Source organism: Nuphar pumila, chromosome 6 (genome assembly GCF_984573655.1).
Source record: "Nuphar pumila chromosome 6, dmNupPumi1.hap1.1, whole genome shotgun sequence".
Lineage (NCBI taxonomy): Eukaryota > Viridiplantae > Streptophyta > Magnoliopsida > Nymphaeales > Nymphaeaceae > Nuphar > Nuphar pumila.
Window position 1 is genome coordinate 18,826,489 of NC_143254.1, and position 17,502 is coordinate 18,843,990.

General features: G+C 34.1%; 1 protein-coding gene across 1 annotated transcript; it reads right to left on the reverse strand.

The window, feature by feature from the left end:
* Positions 1–9,383: 9,383 nt before the first annotated feature.
* Positions 9,384–12,161, reverse strand: LOC149834192 (transcription factor bHLH75-like). Its single transcript, XM_090009302.1, has 6 exons — positions 11,993–12,161; positions 11,315–11,472; positions 11,073–11,138; positions 10,751–10,819; positions 10,581–10,658; positions 9,384–9,473 (listed from the first exon to the last, which is right to left on the reverse strand). The coding sequence occupies exons 1-6, from the start codon at positions 12,159–12,161 to the stop codon at positions 9,384–9,386; spliced, it is 630 nt and encodes a 209-aa protein (XP_089865428.1).
* Positions 12,162–17,502: the final 5,341 nt, after the last annotated feature.

Consider the following 17,502-nt stretch of genomic DNA (forward strand, 5'->3'; position numbering starts at 1 on the left):
TGTCATATTTGCCCATAATTTTATTGGAGACCTTCCTTTTTTGAAAATAGGTCAAACTTTGTTGTATTAGCTGATCACCTTCATCATTTATTATGTTTGTAGAGAGATTTTTGTTTATTGTTTTTAAATGCTCAAAGCTTCTTTGTCATGCAGCCTTGCAATTTGAAATTAACAACGAAAATTAGATGGGCTTCCTTTTTTAATGACCATCATCAAGACCCATACTTATGGATTACATTAGAGCCAAAAAGTAGTATATTAAACCATTATTTAATCTTTTAATATACCAATTCATTTTAATTATTATTTGGAAAAGAAACAATCACAGTAAACACTGGTAAAAGTTATATCTTGGTAAAAGTAAAGATGTCATTTCTCTTTTCCGCGTCCATAGAGTTTTTGAAATTCAAACATCTTTGAGATGACATAAATATGGATGCAAGATTGTCAAACAAACTATACTCCTACATGTCTTGGGAGTCCAATGATGAAATGAGGCTGAAGAACCCTTGAATCTAATGGATTTAAGCGCAATCAAAATTCGTGGGGAATTGTACATTTGTATTACAAAATCTCATCCAATTTGTTGTTAGTTGATCATGCATGGGTCAGCAGTATCAATGGTTTAAAATGTCCTAATCTCATCCACTTATACTCTCATGTGAAACTCTATTGTTTAGATGGTATAGGCATGTACCTTTTGAACTTGCCAACAAAAGGAGCTTTCTTTTCCTTCTTTTTCTTTCACCTTTTTGCTTTTGGCTAGTGCAACTACTGTGAGAAGGTCCACTAAATGTTTTTTTTCAAGAGAAAATTATTCAGAATTTTATTAAGCTAAATGAAAAATACATCAACAATGGTGAGATGTCACTCTAGGAGTATTTTACATATCAATATGAAAATTAAGTACAAAGGGTTCTTTGAGATTCGGCCATTTGAAGCTAATCCTTTGTGAAGTTCACGCAGAGCTACCTTAGCCAATACACCACTTGGGATAACACATTCCTTACGTCGCTGGCCATTTATTTGCAACCAGATTAGTCGCCAAACAATGAAAACAAAACATCACCAAGCAAATACAATTTTGCTGCCTTTGTTCGGATGAAGTTAGCCATTGGTACCTCTCTAAGATCAGTTTTTTTCCTCCATAAACCGTGGTTTAAAAACTCGTTGGGTTGACCTGATGACTCGATTGACTCGGCCCGGATAGCCTAGTCACCCGGTCAAAAACCAGTTGTGACCCACCTTTAACAAAACTCAGTCGAGTCATGGGCGAGTCGTGGGCAAGTCATGCATATATGTACATATAATATAATTTATATATAATTACATATATTATATGAAATATAATATCAATATTATGTATATTATATATAAAAATATGATTATACATGTATTAATACAATTTTATATTAAATATATTATAAAAAATATCATATAATGTATATTATAAATAATATATTGGTAAAATAATATAAAATATAGATAATATATACATATATTTATATATTTTATATAAAATAAAAGTTAACATGACCGGGCCGAGTCACCGAGTTGACCTGGCGGAGTCACAAGTCACTCAAGGACAAGCCGAGTGACTAGTCACATGGTTTTAAAACATTGCCATAAACAAATAGGCAAATACCATACACTTGCAAAGCATTCTTGAGTGTATTGGCAATCCTACAATAATTAAATGTGCAGAATTTTCATCTTGCCACTTACAAAGAACACATTGACTTGGAAGATAAAACCCCTTATTTTTATTGTATGGTTCGTGAGAAGTCTATCTTGTAAATAGAGCCTCGGATCGGGAAGGCATGATCCCAAAGAGCTTTATCCAGCAGCCACTGAACCGATGGTGGCCCAAGAGAGCTGTAAGAAGAGGAGATTAAAAACACCCCAATTTGAAGAATGTTTCCAACATGGTATATCAATGTCAGATTTTAATTTTGTTGGGGCCAATAAACGCATTTTGCTCATCCACTCCTCAATTACAAGAAGTGATGGATTTCTTCTACGCTGATTTTTCCAACTGAATCGGTGATCTCAAAATGAACATACCATCTTCTCTTTTTTCTTTGGCTGCCCAATATAATGATGGAAAGATGTCTTTCAAACATCCTTCCACACACCACACATCCTTTCAAAACCTTGTTTTGCTCTCACTCCCCACAACAACACGTAGAGACTCAAGGAAAAGTGCCACCCTTCCAAATCTCAGAACCTCCCACCCATTTCATCCATTCCCAAGGCCATCCCTTCAAACTGTACTTTTGTTTGATAACCTCCACCCAAGGTTTCTTTACTATGAATAAGAGCCAAAGACCATTTTAGTAAAAAAGCTTTGTTCCATTTCACAATTTTCAGAATTCCCAATCCACCTTCTTCTTTAGAGCACGAAATAAGGTCCCAAGATGCCAAGTGCATTTTCTCTTTTTGTGCCTTTCCGTACCAAATAAAGATTTGAAAGGCGTGGTTGATCCATTTCCTAGTCTTTTGTGGTATTAGAAAGATTTGTACAAAATGTAACAAGTAGCAAGATAAGACATGCTTGACTAGCGTAACTCTTCTAGCTAGAGCTAAACTGAACCCGGCCCATGCATTGATTTTTTGCCCCTACTTTTTCTTCCACAACCTTCCAATAATTATCTCTTGAGACACCAAGATGAAGAAGGAGGCCCACTAAATGTTGGTTTAATGTCACACTTGGGTGGGTCCATCACTTGATCTAACCTCAAGGCATTTGTATTAATTCAAGAACAATATCATGGTAAAAATAACTAGCTTTGACCAAGTCCGACCTGATCTCTTTTGCACTTAAGACATCTAAAGCAGGTTTCTTGGATTGCTTCAAATTCCACTTGAATACTTAAGATGGAATCAGGCTGGTTCGGGTGAAGTCTAACCAATATACAGCCATACATTGTTAGGTCCATCCATAGTGACAAACGTTTTTATCGGCAATTTCTCATTTTTCAAAAACTTGCGAGAAATTGAAAAAAATCCATAAATCTTGCATTTTTTGGCAAAAACTCAGCAATAAAAAATTAATTGAAATATAAAAAATATTGTTTATAAGAAAATATTAATAAAAAAATATTTAAAAATAAAAATACTTGATTTTTTTTGCGATAAATAGCCGTTTAAAACGTAAATATCGCATTTAAATTGTGGTATTTATGTTTTTTTATAAATCTCGCGATATTTTGTAAATCTCACGAGAAATTGCCGTTTTAAACTTTCAGGCAATTTCTCGCGATATTATCGCGAGATTTTCATAAATCTGGCGATATTTGTCACACTGGATCCATCCCCATTATTTTAAAGAACACACCTAAAGTTTTGACAATAATAAAAAAAAATATCTAATTTTAGACATTGTCAAAAAGGCTCATAAATTTCAGTTAATTAAAAATATGTTTCCATTCATTTAACATGGATTATCATTAAGTTAAGTTTAGTTAATAGGTTAAATTTACTGATTTACTCTTAAACTCTGTTTTCCTCTATGTTAATCTTTCCTTCGTCAGTTCTTTCTCACCCATCTTTCTTTTATGCCTACCCAACCTGTATTATCAAACTTACAACAGCTTGTTTTGCAAAGGCTAAAAGAAATAAGAGATGAGTGATTGGAATTTCACGTCTTCTGTATAAACGGAATGTCAGGCAAGAAAAAAATATAAGAAAAACAATATTAAAAGAAAAACTCGGCCTATTCATTGCTTATCTTGCCATTACCACCAACAACCCCATGATCAAGATGCAAAAGACTCTCAAAAGGGTAAGACCCCATGCTCTTCTTTAGAGAGCAAACAAAGAACATCTATTTATAGTAGTAAACAATGCAATTCCAATGAAAAATTTTCTTTATTTTTCGTTGGTACGGTCCCATTGAAAGGGTTCAACATTTCTGTTCAGTGTTCTCTTATCTAATGTCTCCGTTGTAATTAGATACTAGAAATGACAAAATATAAAATGTGGAGTAAATCATTCTATCATTTTAGAGAGAGATTTGAGGGTAAAATGGTAATCACAATGCACATTTTAACGGAATGAAACTCTTTCTTTTTAATTAACGATGAAAATATTTAAGTGTTTTTAACAATATTCAAAACATAGGTGTATTTTTTATTACTTCCCAAACTTTAGGTACAATTTTTAAAATTTGCCTAGTTTTTTTAATGTTACAAAAAAGGTTTATTTTTTGTCTTTTAATTTTATTGCAATATGAAATAGCAGTGAATTAGAATAAATGACCAAGAAGAAGAAGCTGTAAGAAGGGAGGTCAATTTAATGTAACATAAGATTGCCTTGTTAATTTAATTGTGATCCTCAAATTTTCTACTTGTTACCACAAAGTGTGGTCTACTTTGGTTTATCATCAGTGAAAGCTCCAACATAGGTCCAAAGGATTTAACTCATATGTCCACTCCACATGATCCATAAATTATATTACTCACGGTTCACAAATGTTCTCTTTTCAATTGGGTTCAAAATCTTGATTTCCAGTCAAATGTGGTTTTTCTAATAATTTTTCCCTTTGTTCTTTCTTGACAAACTACCTTTTCAAAGAGCAAGACAAGGTATCCTAGTCTTCAGCCTGCACTTGAATTGGGACATTACAGTAATCAAGATCAATCCAAAGTAGCTTTCATAGAATGTTTACTTCAGGTTGAAGTCTATATCCTCTTGATGCTTTCCAATATAACTTGTGTTGTCCCCTTCAATTTTTCTTGAATAGCCAATAGTTTTCCTGTCTCTATCAAAAAATGAAAATATATTGTTAAACTACTCAACAATATCATATGGTTGAGAACAAGGCCAAGTGCACAATGCTTCACCCAGTCCTAGAAATTATCCATGTGAATTGTGCTTTCATGATTGTGCAATTGAGCTTCCATATGAAGCCCAATATGTGCCCAACAAATTTATCAAAAATGTGGACCAAAGAATTATTACCTTTCATTACATTATTTAGTCAAAGAGAAGTAAAAAAAGAAAGCGTAAATGATGTATAAAAGCTGCCTTCAATGTACACGTGCCCCACTCTGCATATATGAGACTTATTGTGAGAGTAGGTAGACCAGCCCAGTTGTCTGTCAAGATCTAATTTCTTATATATATATATATTAACAGTTTTAAGTTAACACTACGTGTATGTGTATGCATTTATGTATTTATATATATAATATAGATAAAACTGGACTTGGTTAGGGCTAACTGAATCTATTTTTAGACAGAAATGAACCTCAGGTTGATTTTACGTGACACAAAGAAAGCTGTGTGCAGGTGTGGTGTTCTGTTAGAAGAGTCCGTGTTACATAAATTGTCATATAGACATTTGTTGAACTTAAGATATCATCTTTATTTTTGTTTTTACATAGAATTATAATTTCATACATTTGCCATTGGATGGTTAATGTCTCTATCTCAAGTCTTGAATTCTGATTGAACTATATGAACTGGTGGTGGCCACATGATCATGTCTTTATTTCTTATATAAAGAAAATCAAAAGATTACAAGATTGCATGTGTGTGTACAAGTTTTATCTCTTGTATCAGGCATAAAAATTTTATTTTCATTCCTGCTACTAAATCGCAAAATAACATGGTGATACTTTGTTTCAATCCTTGGTCATTTAAAAAGGTAACTTATCTAAGCCCATAATGAACACTGACAAGCTAACTAGTGTCATTGACACAATGAATTATGAAATTCCATGGTTATTGTTATGATGGCTGGAACCACCAGTTACTCTTCATAAATTTATTAAAATGGTAATCGAACCATTTTTATAAAGATCCAGAGTCGTAAAAGGGTATGACAATATTGTGCTTGCACAAACTTTATATTTTAAGCACTATCACTAGAATTCCAAGCTTATTAGGCCCAATAAATTATTTTGGTTTTAAAACTCTCATATTAAGTTCAAGAAAATTTTAATGTATCATTTGCTTTGATTTCCAGTGCAACTAAGGTATCCATTTAAATATAGTTATTAGATCCAAGCATCTGTGTGTGTGTGTGTGTGTGTGTTACAACCTAAATCTTATTAATGTAGCCAAAACAACAACTTTGGTGGGTTTACATTTTGTGTGTGACCTATTAGCCATGAATTTGTCTTACTTTATCTAAATTTTAATGTTCAAAATGTTATTCATGGCCTCATTTTCTTCAGAGTAATAACACAACCTATCATACAAAATCGTTTTCCATTTTGGTTAGTTTGTTTCTAAAGCAGTAGACTTTGAAGTTGTGGCTGGAGAGTTTTTGCTTTTGATCAAAGAATTATAAATAATATTTAGTTTCCTTAATTTTTTCTTAATAATGAAACTTGATGTTGGAAACTCAATAACTGATTTTTTTTTTGTTAGGATATGGAGTAGGCAAATGTCATTTAATGAAATAATGAATATTGAAAGGAAATATAACTAGATGTACCATCCCCATCTATAAGTGTCTTTGGCACATCAAGGATTTTAATTCTTTTTTATGCAAACTATTGCCAATGGAAGTCATTTTCCTTATTATGAGGCAGGTACGCTAAGGGACGCCCCAGTACACAGACACAGATACGTGCACAACTATGCGCTCAATTTTAGGGTGTGACCAACGCGAAGGACACCTACACTAGCCAAGGTAATGAGGTGTTTGCAACGGCAAAGGAAGGACTTGAACCCTGCTCAAAATCTGATCTTGAAACGTCCAACCGGTTAAGGCATTTTCACTTTACAGTTGGTGAATGCCCCAAAACACCAATGGGTTGTACGTTGGCGGGTTTGAGTTGCACACAAAATTATGTAGACCAGTTTTCTTTTCAGTCAAATAACAACTGAATGAACTTAAAAATCTAATGTGTATTTGAATCAATAACGACAGTCCAAAAGGTCGTTAATGAGTCCACTGTCCAACTGATATGCTGTCAGTCAAGACGAACCTTATACTTTGTTTAATGATAGTCATTCAACAGAGGATTTACAACCTAAAACGCTATTCAGTAAACACTCAACAGTAGGAACTCGGTTCAATATCGAACAGGCCTAAAAATGACGGTTCTTCAATGGGGGTTTCATACATTCAAGCGGCCACCAGGGAATCAAATCCTCACCTCACACACTTTTCTTCAGTGGGGGTTTCACAGCTGCAATAGGATGAGGATCTCTCAGGTTTTAGGGTTTTGATTTAACAAAACAAAGGGAGAAAAGGAGAACCCAACGTTTTTGGGCTTTGAATAGATGCTGCCAAGCGAATCCACTGAGGATGATATAAGGACTGAGAGAGTCTCCTACCAGTGGCAGCAAACATGATGCATCTTAACACTTTTGTAGAAGAGATGGACCTACTACCTAGGACATAATTGGTAGTTCGACACCTTGAAACCAATAAGATGCTCTTGCTCTCAATACATAATGATGGTTCAAAAGAGTTTGTACCACCTACCCTCTCCAAGATAAGTACCGTCTAAATAGGTTATTTGGTGTCCTTATTAAAACAAGGTTCATTGTTTTTTTTTCACATGTGCTATTATCATTCAACACTCTAGGCCCAATAGCTCTAGTACCTCTTCAAGGTAACTTTTCACATTGTCATTTATGACATAAGTATCATGCTACTCATTGGGTGAGCTCCTCCACTTAAGTGCCTTGGTCCTAGTGGAGAATTATGAGCATCCACCTTTCTTGTTTCTTTCCTTCCCATCAAGGAGTAGACCCACAAAGTAAATTTTCTAACTTTCTCTATAGGCTTGATAGATCTTTAGATAGTTTTTCTAGCTAGTTTTCCAAGGTTTTTAGGCTAGCTTTCCCACTTGGTTGGCCATTAAATTAGGAAATAGGAAAGAGTGTCTACCACTCTTTCTACTTAAGAATAGTTTGCTTTTGCTGCTTTTTGCTTAGAATTTTCTCACATTCTAATATAAAAAAATGCTAAGCATACTACTATAGCTTAGGGATTCATTTTCCTAGCTTAGTAGAGTGGTTTGTCCTAAGTGGCCTTCCACGTAGTATATTTGATCAAATAGTTAAAGCTTTGCTGGATTTTTGGATTGGGGTAGACTGTGGAGGTTTTGTCGATTCAACAAGCGAGGGCTAGGGCTTCTTGAAGCCCAAGTATTTTCTTTCTTTATTCTCTTGTTCTTTTCCTGTAATGTACTTTTCCTACTCACTACTCACTAAGTTGCATACACTAGCCTTTTTGGTTTGATCATAGCCTTATACAGGTGCTCAAGGAGGCTTCTAAAGGTCAATTTTTTTTGGAAACTCTCAGCCTTGGTTGGATTATCCCTCCTTGCTTAGGGAGAAACGGTCTGCCCTTGTACCAAATAGGATCTCGCAATGTTTTGAGAAAATGTGGGTCATCAAATAAATATTCTCAAAATAAAATCTTTTGTTTTCAAATGTTGGATTTTGGCCCCTGATCATGCAAGGACTTTGGTAGCATATTTAATTAATAGAGTTAAAAGTTCATGAAGAATTATTGTTTATTCTATATATGTTTATTATAGAATTTATATTCTTTGCCTTTCTTTTTCTATTGAAGGCAACCACTTGGCTGATCATGGGGAAAAAAAGGAAATGAAAAAGGTGCAACTTACTCTTTTTAAATAATTCCTAAGATTAATGTAAAACTTATTTCTCATATTATTAGATCTTGGCATGCTAAAATTTGATTTATTCTAAATAAAACTTTTATTGTATATATTTGGGGAATAATTTTTTTTTTTTACAAAAAAAGTTTTACAAAGGGCTTTTACATGTTTGAAATTTAGGGATGGTTGTGGACCAGAGGAAAATGGGGCCCCGCCCCATTTGGACCGAGGATGGAGGACATAAAACGAGGATGGAGGTAGGGATGGAGGTTAAAATCAAAACTTGTGCGGGGATTGACTTACGTTTTCCCCCACCCCACCTTGCCCTATCCTTCCCCCCCCCCCCCCCCCCCCCCACACACACACACACACATTAATAAAATGCTAAAATTTTCTTTAAGGTGACAGTGGACTAAGGGAAAACAGGGGCCCGCCCCACCTCGCCCCGTTTGGACTGGGGATGGAGGTTAAAATCAAAACCCATGCGAGGATGGAGGGCAGAATTTTGAGATGGTGTGAGGGTGGAGACCTTATCCTCCGCCCCCGGTCCACTGTCATCCCTATTGAAATTCATTCAAGTCAATGTGCTAAGCATTATCAAAGAGGGATGCTATCAGTTATTTATCATTTGCAAGAATATACCTATTGAAAATCCACTCTTATGTTGTGAGATACAGGTTATCACTGTTGTAAGCATACAGATGGGTGTAGCAAAAAGAGAGAGAGAGAGAGAGAGAGAGAGAGAGAGAGAGAGAGAGAGAGAGAGAGAGAGAGAGAGAGCCAAGTTTGCGTTCAATGTGGGAATGTTGAGTTGAAGTTCAGGAGCCCCCCACATTCATTTATTGCCACCATGTGGTCCCGAATGTCCCAGCCAATTCTAGCCTGCATTAATGAGCTGAAGTCATTATAATCCTGTGCAATGCACTTTCATTTTGCACTGTATCATGAGAGAAATGAAATCGTATGATTTGAGACTTTTTTACCTTTGATATTTACTTTCTAATAAATGTCATATGCTAATAAATCTAACTCATAATTTCGTTCTTAAGTGCTTTTTTTGCCACACAAAAACAAAAAGGCTATTACATTTATTGAGTAAAGTCAATTGGTATTGGCTACATCAAATAAAGGGTGATCCAATGACTTTTTAATAGTATGGACATTTTGATACCTATGTGCAGCAAAAGCCTTTAAGATTGCTTTGAGTGCCAATCACAAGGCACTATTAAGTAATATGAAATATAAAATATTTTTTGCATTAGTTTGCAACTTTTAAAGTGCCCTTTTGTTCTCTTTTTCTTTAGCATCAGTGTATTTCCCTAAATAAAAATATTTTCTCAGTGGAAGTTTCCTTGTCTAAATCATCATGCGCCAACTCATGGATTTGAAGTTTATGAAATCAAACAAAATGAAATTAATTTAGCCCTTCTTTGAAGCTTAATTAAATGTCTAATCACTAGATATTATTTTGTTTTTGTTACGAATTATTTTAGCTATTCAGTGTCAAAAGAAAAAGAAATGACGTATGGTGTGACACGTGTCAATTAGTGCCCATACTCAATTTCATGGCATCCAACCAATGTTTTCAATATCGTATCGGGCCTTGAACCGTTTTGAAAATGATTCAGGTGAATCAGAAGATTCGGATTGGTAACTGAATCGGCCAACTTTCAACCAGAAAATATCACGTGTCACAAAATATTAAGATAATATTTAAAATATTAAAGATTATTAAACAATTTTTAACCAATTTTTGAAATTTTTATAAAATATGCTGAATCAGCCTTGTACTGTATCGATTTCTGGGCGTGAATCAGCCGATTCAGGCCGATTTGCACCGATACTGACAACGTTGCATTCAACTTCAAATGGGCCTCATGTGGACAGACTCCTCTGAGCAGCACCCATATGAAAATGGATGCATGGCAATCAACGAAGGTAACTAAACATGAGACTGATACAATTTATTCTTGTGCTTTGATTGCTCACCTGATGCATTTCATTAGCTCCAATGTTCTTGTCGAAGTCATAGAAAGAGCTTGCCGCTGATAATTTCATTGATAGAAACTAAAGGCCAAAGAAAAGGAATAGCAAATCAAAATAATGCCTCAAAATACTCTTTTAGCTTTGCACAAAAGGATGTTTAGTCCTTTTCATACCTCTACCTGGTTTTGCAATGACTGCACGTAGTTGATTATCTCATCTAACATGACTGCCATACCCATTGTCTGACAAGAAGAAAATGAGCATCAGCACCCATACCATAACCATTAATATTGCAAAAGAGTGCTTCCAAATTTCCTTTTACTGAGATACACTTGGTGAATGAGATTATGTTCCCCTCTGTGGTAATACTAAGAGGCAGCACAATTACTCTTTGGTTTAGCATCTTGACTGTGACTATAGAAGAATATACAGAAGCAGACAAGGTTTAAAGGAAAAGTTGCATTCACTATTAAATGGCAAAATGTAAATTCTTACCTTGTAGCATCCTGGGACAAGGTCTTGTAAGCACCTCATTCTTTCATTGATTTTTTCTCTTCTTACCTGAAAAAAGATGTAGGATTTAATTGGTGTCATCCTTAATTGATATGCCACTTATTTCCGATATTTTTCTGCATTTCTTATTATTTTGGGCTTATTAATTCTTGACTATAGCTATAGTTATGTAAGTGGAAATTTGAATTATTGCTCAAAAGATCCAAGGGGTTTTTGTGTGGTACCCTTTCTGCAAGACTGTGGTTGTCTGTAGCTTGGCCCCTCTTAGCTCTGACATGGATAACTTCTTTTGATTTCCCAGCCTCGACACCATTGGACAGATTCTTCCCATCATCTCTGTGCTTCCGTCTTTTCCCTCCTCCTGAATTCTGCAAATATTTGCCTAAAAACATATGAATACTTCAAACGAATAAAGGCATAAGGATGGAGTAATTCTCCTTTTTTTCAGAAAAAAAAAAGAACTCTGAGTATTCGGAAGGTATGTTTTGAACAGTCTATTCAAAAGGTACCGATTGAACTAATTACATCAACTATCAAGTTTAACATGGTTCATCCTCAATTAGAATCTTAATTCAGAAAAAGTGCCTCAAAAACTTGCTCAAAGTCAGGAAAGGGCAAAATTCAGAATATGGCACATGGACTGCACATGCTATAATATCACAGTAGTGCAATAGATGGAAGCCCATCACACATTGGCGATTCTTGGTGCTGATCCTGTCATAACCAAATTTTTCAAGGACAAAAAATAAAAACTATAAAATTTTTAAAAATTGAATAACAAAAGGAAAAACTTACATTTTTTGAAGGAGATTTCTCCTCAAACGAAAGTTCAGAACTGCTTCCAGACACCAACATCATCTTTCTCTTCCTCTTTTCTGAATTGGCTTCTTGACAACCATTACCTGCATCGCTGATCGAGGTAGAATTCATCAAAGAGTTGGTGCAACCAAGGTTACTGTCTGCCAAGATCTTGAAGGGTCCATCATCCTGGTTTATAAAGCTAACCATGTTCATAATTGAGTCATCCATGATGATCTCTTGTAGCTCTTTGTACTGATTGATGAACTCCATTTCTGTGAAAGGGGAGCAGGGCTTGAAGGCTGAAGTGTCAGGCAAACTTTGTGATTCAAATACAAACCCTTCCATGATTGAAAATTGATGACCATCAAGGGTGCCACTATGGTATAAATAGAGCAGGAGAGAATGAATGCTCATAAAAGATTTTTCTTTTCCACCCTTCTCTAGGCCTTTTTGGTCACTCGCCCAAAGTGTCATAATTTATTTTCTAGGGGCACTGTGTCCCGGTATGGTATATGTATAATGGAATGGTATTTCTACAGTATGTTGCGCAGTTGGTTTTTATTTTTTGATATGGAACCCACGCTGAGAACCAAGCCACTTAATGGACCCGCCTCCAGCGAGGCAAACCCATGTGAGGGCGTATGACCACCTTGCCTTACGTGGCCACCATCAAAAGCTATGGACATACTCGTGCGCCAGCGGTGTTTGATCCGGTGCCTTCTTCTCAACACCTTCACAACCACTCCTCTGGACATGCGGGCGACCAGTGCAGTTGGTTCTTACTGTGGTGTTCTCTAGTTGGTGGACCCCAATGAAGCTTCATATTAAAAGCAAGTCCCACTCACCAAGAATAATTCTATCGAGTGCATATATAGATAATGACTGAAACTTATCCTCTCTCATTCTTGTTTTCCTCCTTTTTCTTTTCTCATTTTCTTGCATTTGTTCAAAAAACTGGGCAACTAGTGAAGTGGACCGAGTCTAAGGATGATATTTGAGTTAAATGCAATGAAATGTATTTGCAGGTAGACAGATTCATAGAGAAATACATATACGGAGATCGATTAGAACGAAGTGATGTCCAAAAGGAATTACTGAATAACTTTGAAGCATTGATATAACAGCAATAAGTGGGCCGACACTAATTAAAAAGAATATCTCCTTTATATGGAAGAAGATCTTCCTGTTCCTTCTTATTTCCCTTTTCTTTTGGGGTTTTTTTCATGTGTTTGATTGCCTCAAATCTCAAATAAGCAGATTTGTTCGCCCTGAGATCCATTTATTTTAGGAAGTTTTGACGATCCCAAAACTAAAGGCGGAGCCGGAAATCCAAATTAGGGTAGGGAAAAATCTCTGTGTATATATATATATATATATATATATATATATATATATATATACAGAGAGAGAGTTTGGGGGAGGGGGGAGGGCACAACATTCAGGTAAAGGTGGACACTTACCCACCTTGGCAAATATGTGGTTCTGCCTATTCCCAGAACCATGGTCAAAAATCCCTTGTTTGTAGAGTCATGTTTACTAGCATGAAATATGCTGGCTAGGCTCCATGTTAAATCAGACTTTTGGATATAAAATCGAGGGCAAATCAAATGCCCCTATTTTTTAGACTATATTGATGTGTTTCATGTGTATGTTTGATTTCAACATAGGTGTTTTCTTTCATAACACTACAAAAAATTACATTTTACTAATGTGCCTCCTATGTAGTGCTAGTAATTAATCATGTTTACTAGCATGAAATATGCTCATGCCAGTCAAGAGGTGCGTTATATTGGTGCAACATACATTGTGTCAATATAACACCTTTAACATGACTATTTACTAGCACAAAATAGGTTTGCGCTAGTAAATATGTATGTTATATTGTAACGACATTAGTCAGTGACAGTATAATGTTATTGCTGGTGTGAAATATGCATTCGCTAGCGAAATAAACTCCCTTATTGGCACACACAAAAAAATTTATGTCAGTAATAACTTATGTTAAAAAAATAAAAAGGAAGGCTCGAGAGACGTGACCTCTCTCTCTCCTTGCCCTCACCCCCTCTTTGATGCCTTTTCTCTCTCTTTTCCCCTCTCTGTCTCCGACGTTGTGTACACCGACAACCCCCTCAAGATAAATTTTTTTTATTAATTTTAGGTTTTGTGTATTTTAATTGCTTAATTTTAAATTTATTTATTGAATGCATGCTAAATATTTTTTTCATATATGATTTAGATTTTAGAGGTTTTATATTTTAATTGCCTATTTTATGATTTATTTATTGAATGCATGTTAAATTTATTTTTTCTCATATATGATTTAGATTTTATGGGGTTTACATTTTAATTGCCTATTTTATGATTTCTTTATTGAATGCAAGCTAAATATATTTTTTTCTTATATACGATTTTGATTTTAGGGGTTTTATTTTAATAACCTATTTTATAATTTATTTATTAGATGTATGCTAAATATATTTTTTTTCATATATAATTTAAATTTTAGGGGTTTTATATTTTAATTACCTATTTTATAGTTTATTTATTGAATGCATGTTAGATGTATTTTTTCTCCTATATGATGTAGATTTTAGGAGTTTAAAATTTTAATTGTCTATTTTATAATTTATTTATTGAATGAATGTTAAATATATTTTTTTCTCATATAAGATTTAGATTTTAAGAGTTTTATATTTTAATTACCTATTTTATGATTTATTTATTGAATGCATGCTAATATATATTTTTCTCATACATGATTTAGATTTTAGGGGTTTTATATTTTAATTATCTATTTATTTATTTATTAAATGCATGTTAAATGTATTTTTCTCATATATAATTTAGATTGTAGGGGTTTTATATTTTAATTACCTATTTTATGATTTATTTATTATACATGCTAAATATATTTTTTTATATATGATTTAGATTTTAGCCAATTTTACATTTTAATTACCTATTTTATGATTTATTTATTGAATACATGTTAAATATATTTTTTTCTCATATATGATTTAGATTTTAGTGAATGCATGCTATGGATGATAGAAGTTGGATCTAAATTTAGTGAATACATATATATAATAGTTTAATATTTCATATGTAATATCTAGTTAGGCAATAATCTTTGAACTTGCGCATATTTGAAGAAGTGTGCAGACGTTATGGATGACAAAAGTTGGATCCAAATTGGAAGGTAATTTTAAGTATTTTTTTTAGTTGCTTTATATGCAAGTTAATACTGAATTTGGATGAAATGGTTGATGATGACATGTCTTCGATAACCTTCATTTCATAGGAGCGACTTTAATTGATATTTGAAAGGAGTTAAAAATTTCTTAGAAGTTATTTGACACAATAATATAGTGTGTCAAGAAAAGATCAAGTGCCTATGTCGAACATGTGTCAACCTCTTATGGCAGCTAGTGCAAGATATGTTCGATCATATAATGTGTAACAGATTTTTAAGAAGCTATGTGAACTTGTGTTTTCATGGTGAACCTATCATGAGACCACGAGCAAGTGATTTGTCAGCTGAAATGCTAGACGATATAGACAAGTTGATAGCGGATGCATTTCGAGTACATCCAAATCCAATAGTCAATGATCATGTAGATGACTTAGCTGCTATTGAAAGTTCAGAGGGTAATGCATATTATAGGTTGCTACATGATAATGCACAAGAATTATATCATTGATGTTCGAAGTTTACAAAACTATCATTTATTATGTGTTTGTTCTATCTAAAATACATAAACGGATTGAGTAATAAGTCCTTTGATATGTTGTTGGAGATATTAAATGAAGTTTTTCCTGCTGGTGTATAATTATCTAAGAATTATTAAAAGGATGAAGAAAAACATTGAAAACCCAAGATTTACAAAAAAAATAGATGCATATCCCAAACATTGCATGTTATATTCGAAAGAGGACAAAGAAAAATATAAATGTATATATTGTAGAACTTCGAGATAAAAAGAGAGTAAAAGTGATGAGACACATTGCAAGAAAGTTACCAATGTATTTGCGAAGATTTTACAGTATTTTCCTTTGATTTCAAGGCTACAGAGGTTGTTTATGTCAATAAAGACTACTTCCCAAATGAAATGGCATGATGAAGATCGTGTTAAAGGTGACAGTTTAAGGCATCTAGCAGACTCATATATGTAAAAATCTTTTGATTTTGCTCATTCATCATTTGTAGTTGACAGTTGTAATATCAGACTGAGATTAACAAGTGATGGTTTCAATCCCTATAAAACTTTGAGTACCACTCACAACATATGGTCAGTCGTTGTCATTACATACAACTTGCCTTCATGAATATATATGAAATAATCTTACATTATGTTGTCTTCGCTTATTTTTGGATTAAACTCTCTTAGGAATGACATTGATTTGTTTTTGCAAGCTCTTATTGAGGAGTTGAAGACATTGTGGGTTGATGGCGTATGCACCTATGATGCTTCAAATAACAGGTACTTTCATATGCATATAGCTTTAATGTAGACCATCAATAATTTTCTTCCTTATGTTGATCTATCAGGAGATGGAGTACAATAGAAAAGTTAGCATGCCCAATATGTTATGAGGACATGTATTCTATGTGGCTAAAAAATAAGAAAATGTGTTATATGGGGCATCGTAGGTTCTTGCCCATGGATCATAGATATCAGCAGGATAAACACACATTCGACGACGCAACAGAAATAAATATAGGTCCAACTCCTCTTTCAGGCACAAACATGATGCAAGAACTAGCATATATACATATCTCTGCTGCTACTAAACTTACTCTCCCTTGGAACTTGAAGAAGAAGAGCATTGTTTTTAGTTGCCTTATTAAGAACATAATTTGCTTCATTATAACTTGGATGTCATGCACATCGAGAAGAACAACATCATTGGAATGTTATTGAACATAGATAAGAAGTCAAAATATCATCTCAATACTAGACTCGATTTGTAGGCAATGAATATAAGACATGCACTCCATCCACGAAGGCATGTTGATCCTACTAGAGTTTTCATGCATGTTGCATGTTTTTCCAGTGTTGAAGAGGTACAAGATTACATTTTACAAAGTGTTGAAGAATATAAAAGTTTCATATGACTATTCAACAAACATGTCTCAATGTGTATGCATAAAAGAGTATAAGATTTCAAGCCTCAAGAGTCATGACTATCATGTGTTAATGCATCAATTTCTTTCTTTGGCACTAAGAAGGACATTATCAAAGAAGGTCAGTGTAGTGCTTATCAAGCATTGTGAGTTTTTCAAGGAACTCTGCTCAAAGGTTGTGAACGAGGATGAGCTACAACAACTAGAAGAGCATGTTGTTTTGATATTGCATAATCTAGAGAAGACTTTTTTTATCTCATTTTTTATATCATTGTGCATTTATCAGTGCATCTAGTACAAGAAGTTAAGTTAGGTAGGCCAGTTCAATACCGATAGATGTATCCCATCGAAAGGTATAGAAAACAATACTTTGTAAATGCAACATTATTGTGATTCATTAATTAATTTTACATTATCATTGATTACAATCAATGTATATATATTTCAGGTACTTATGTATGTTGAAAGCATATGTGCGCAATATAA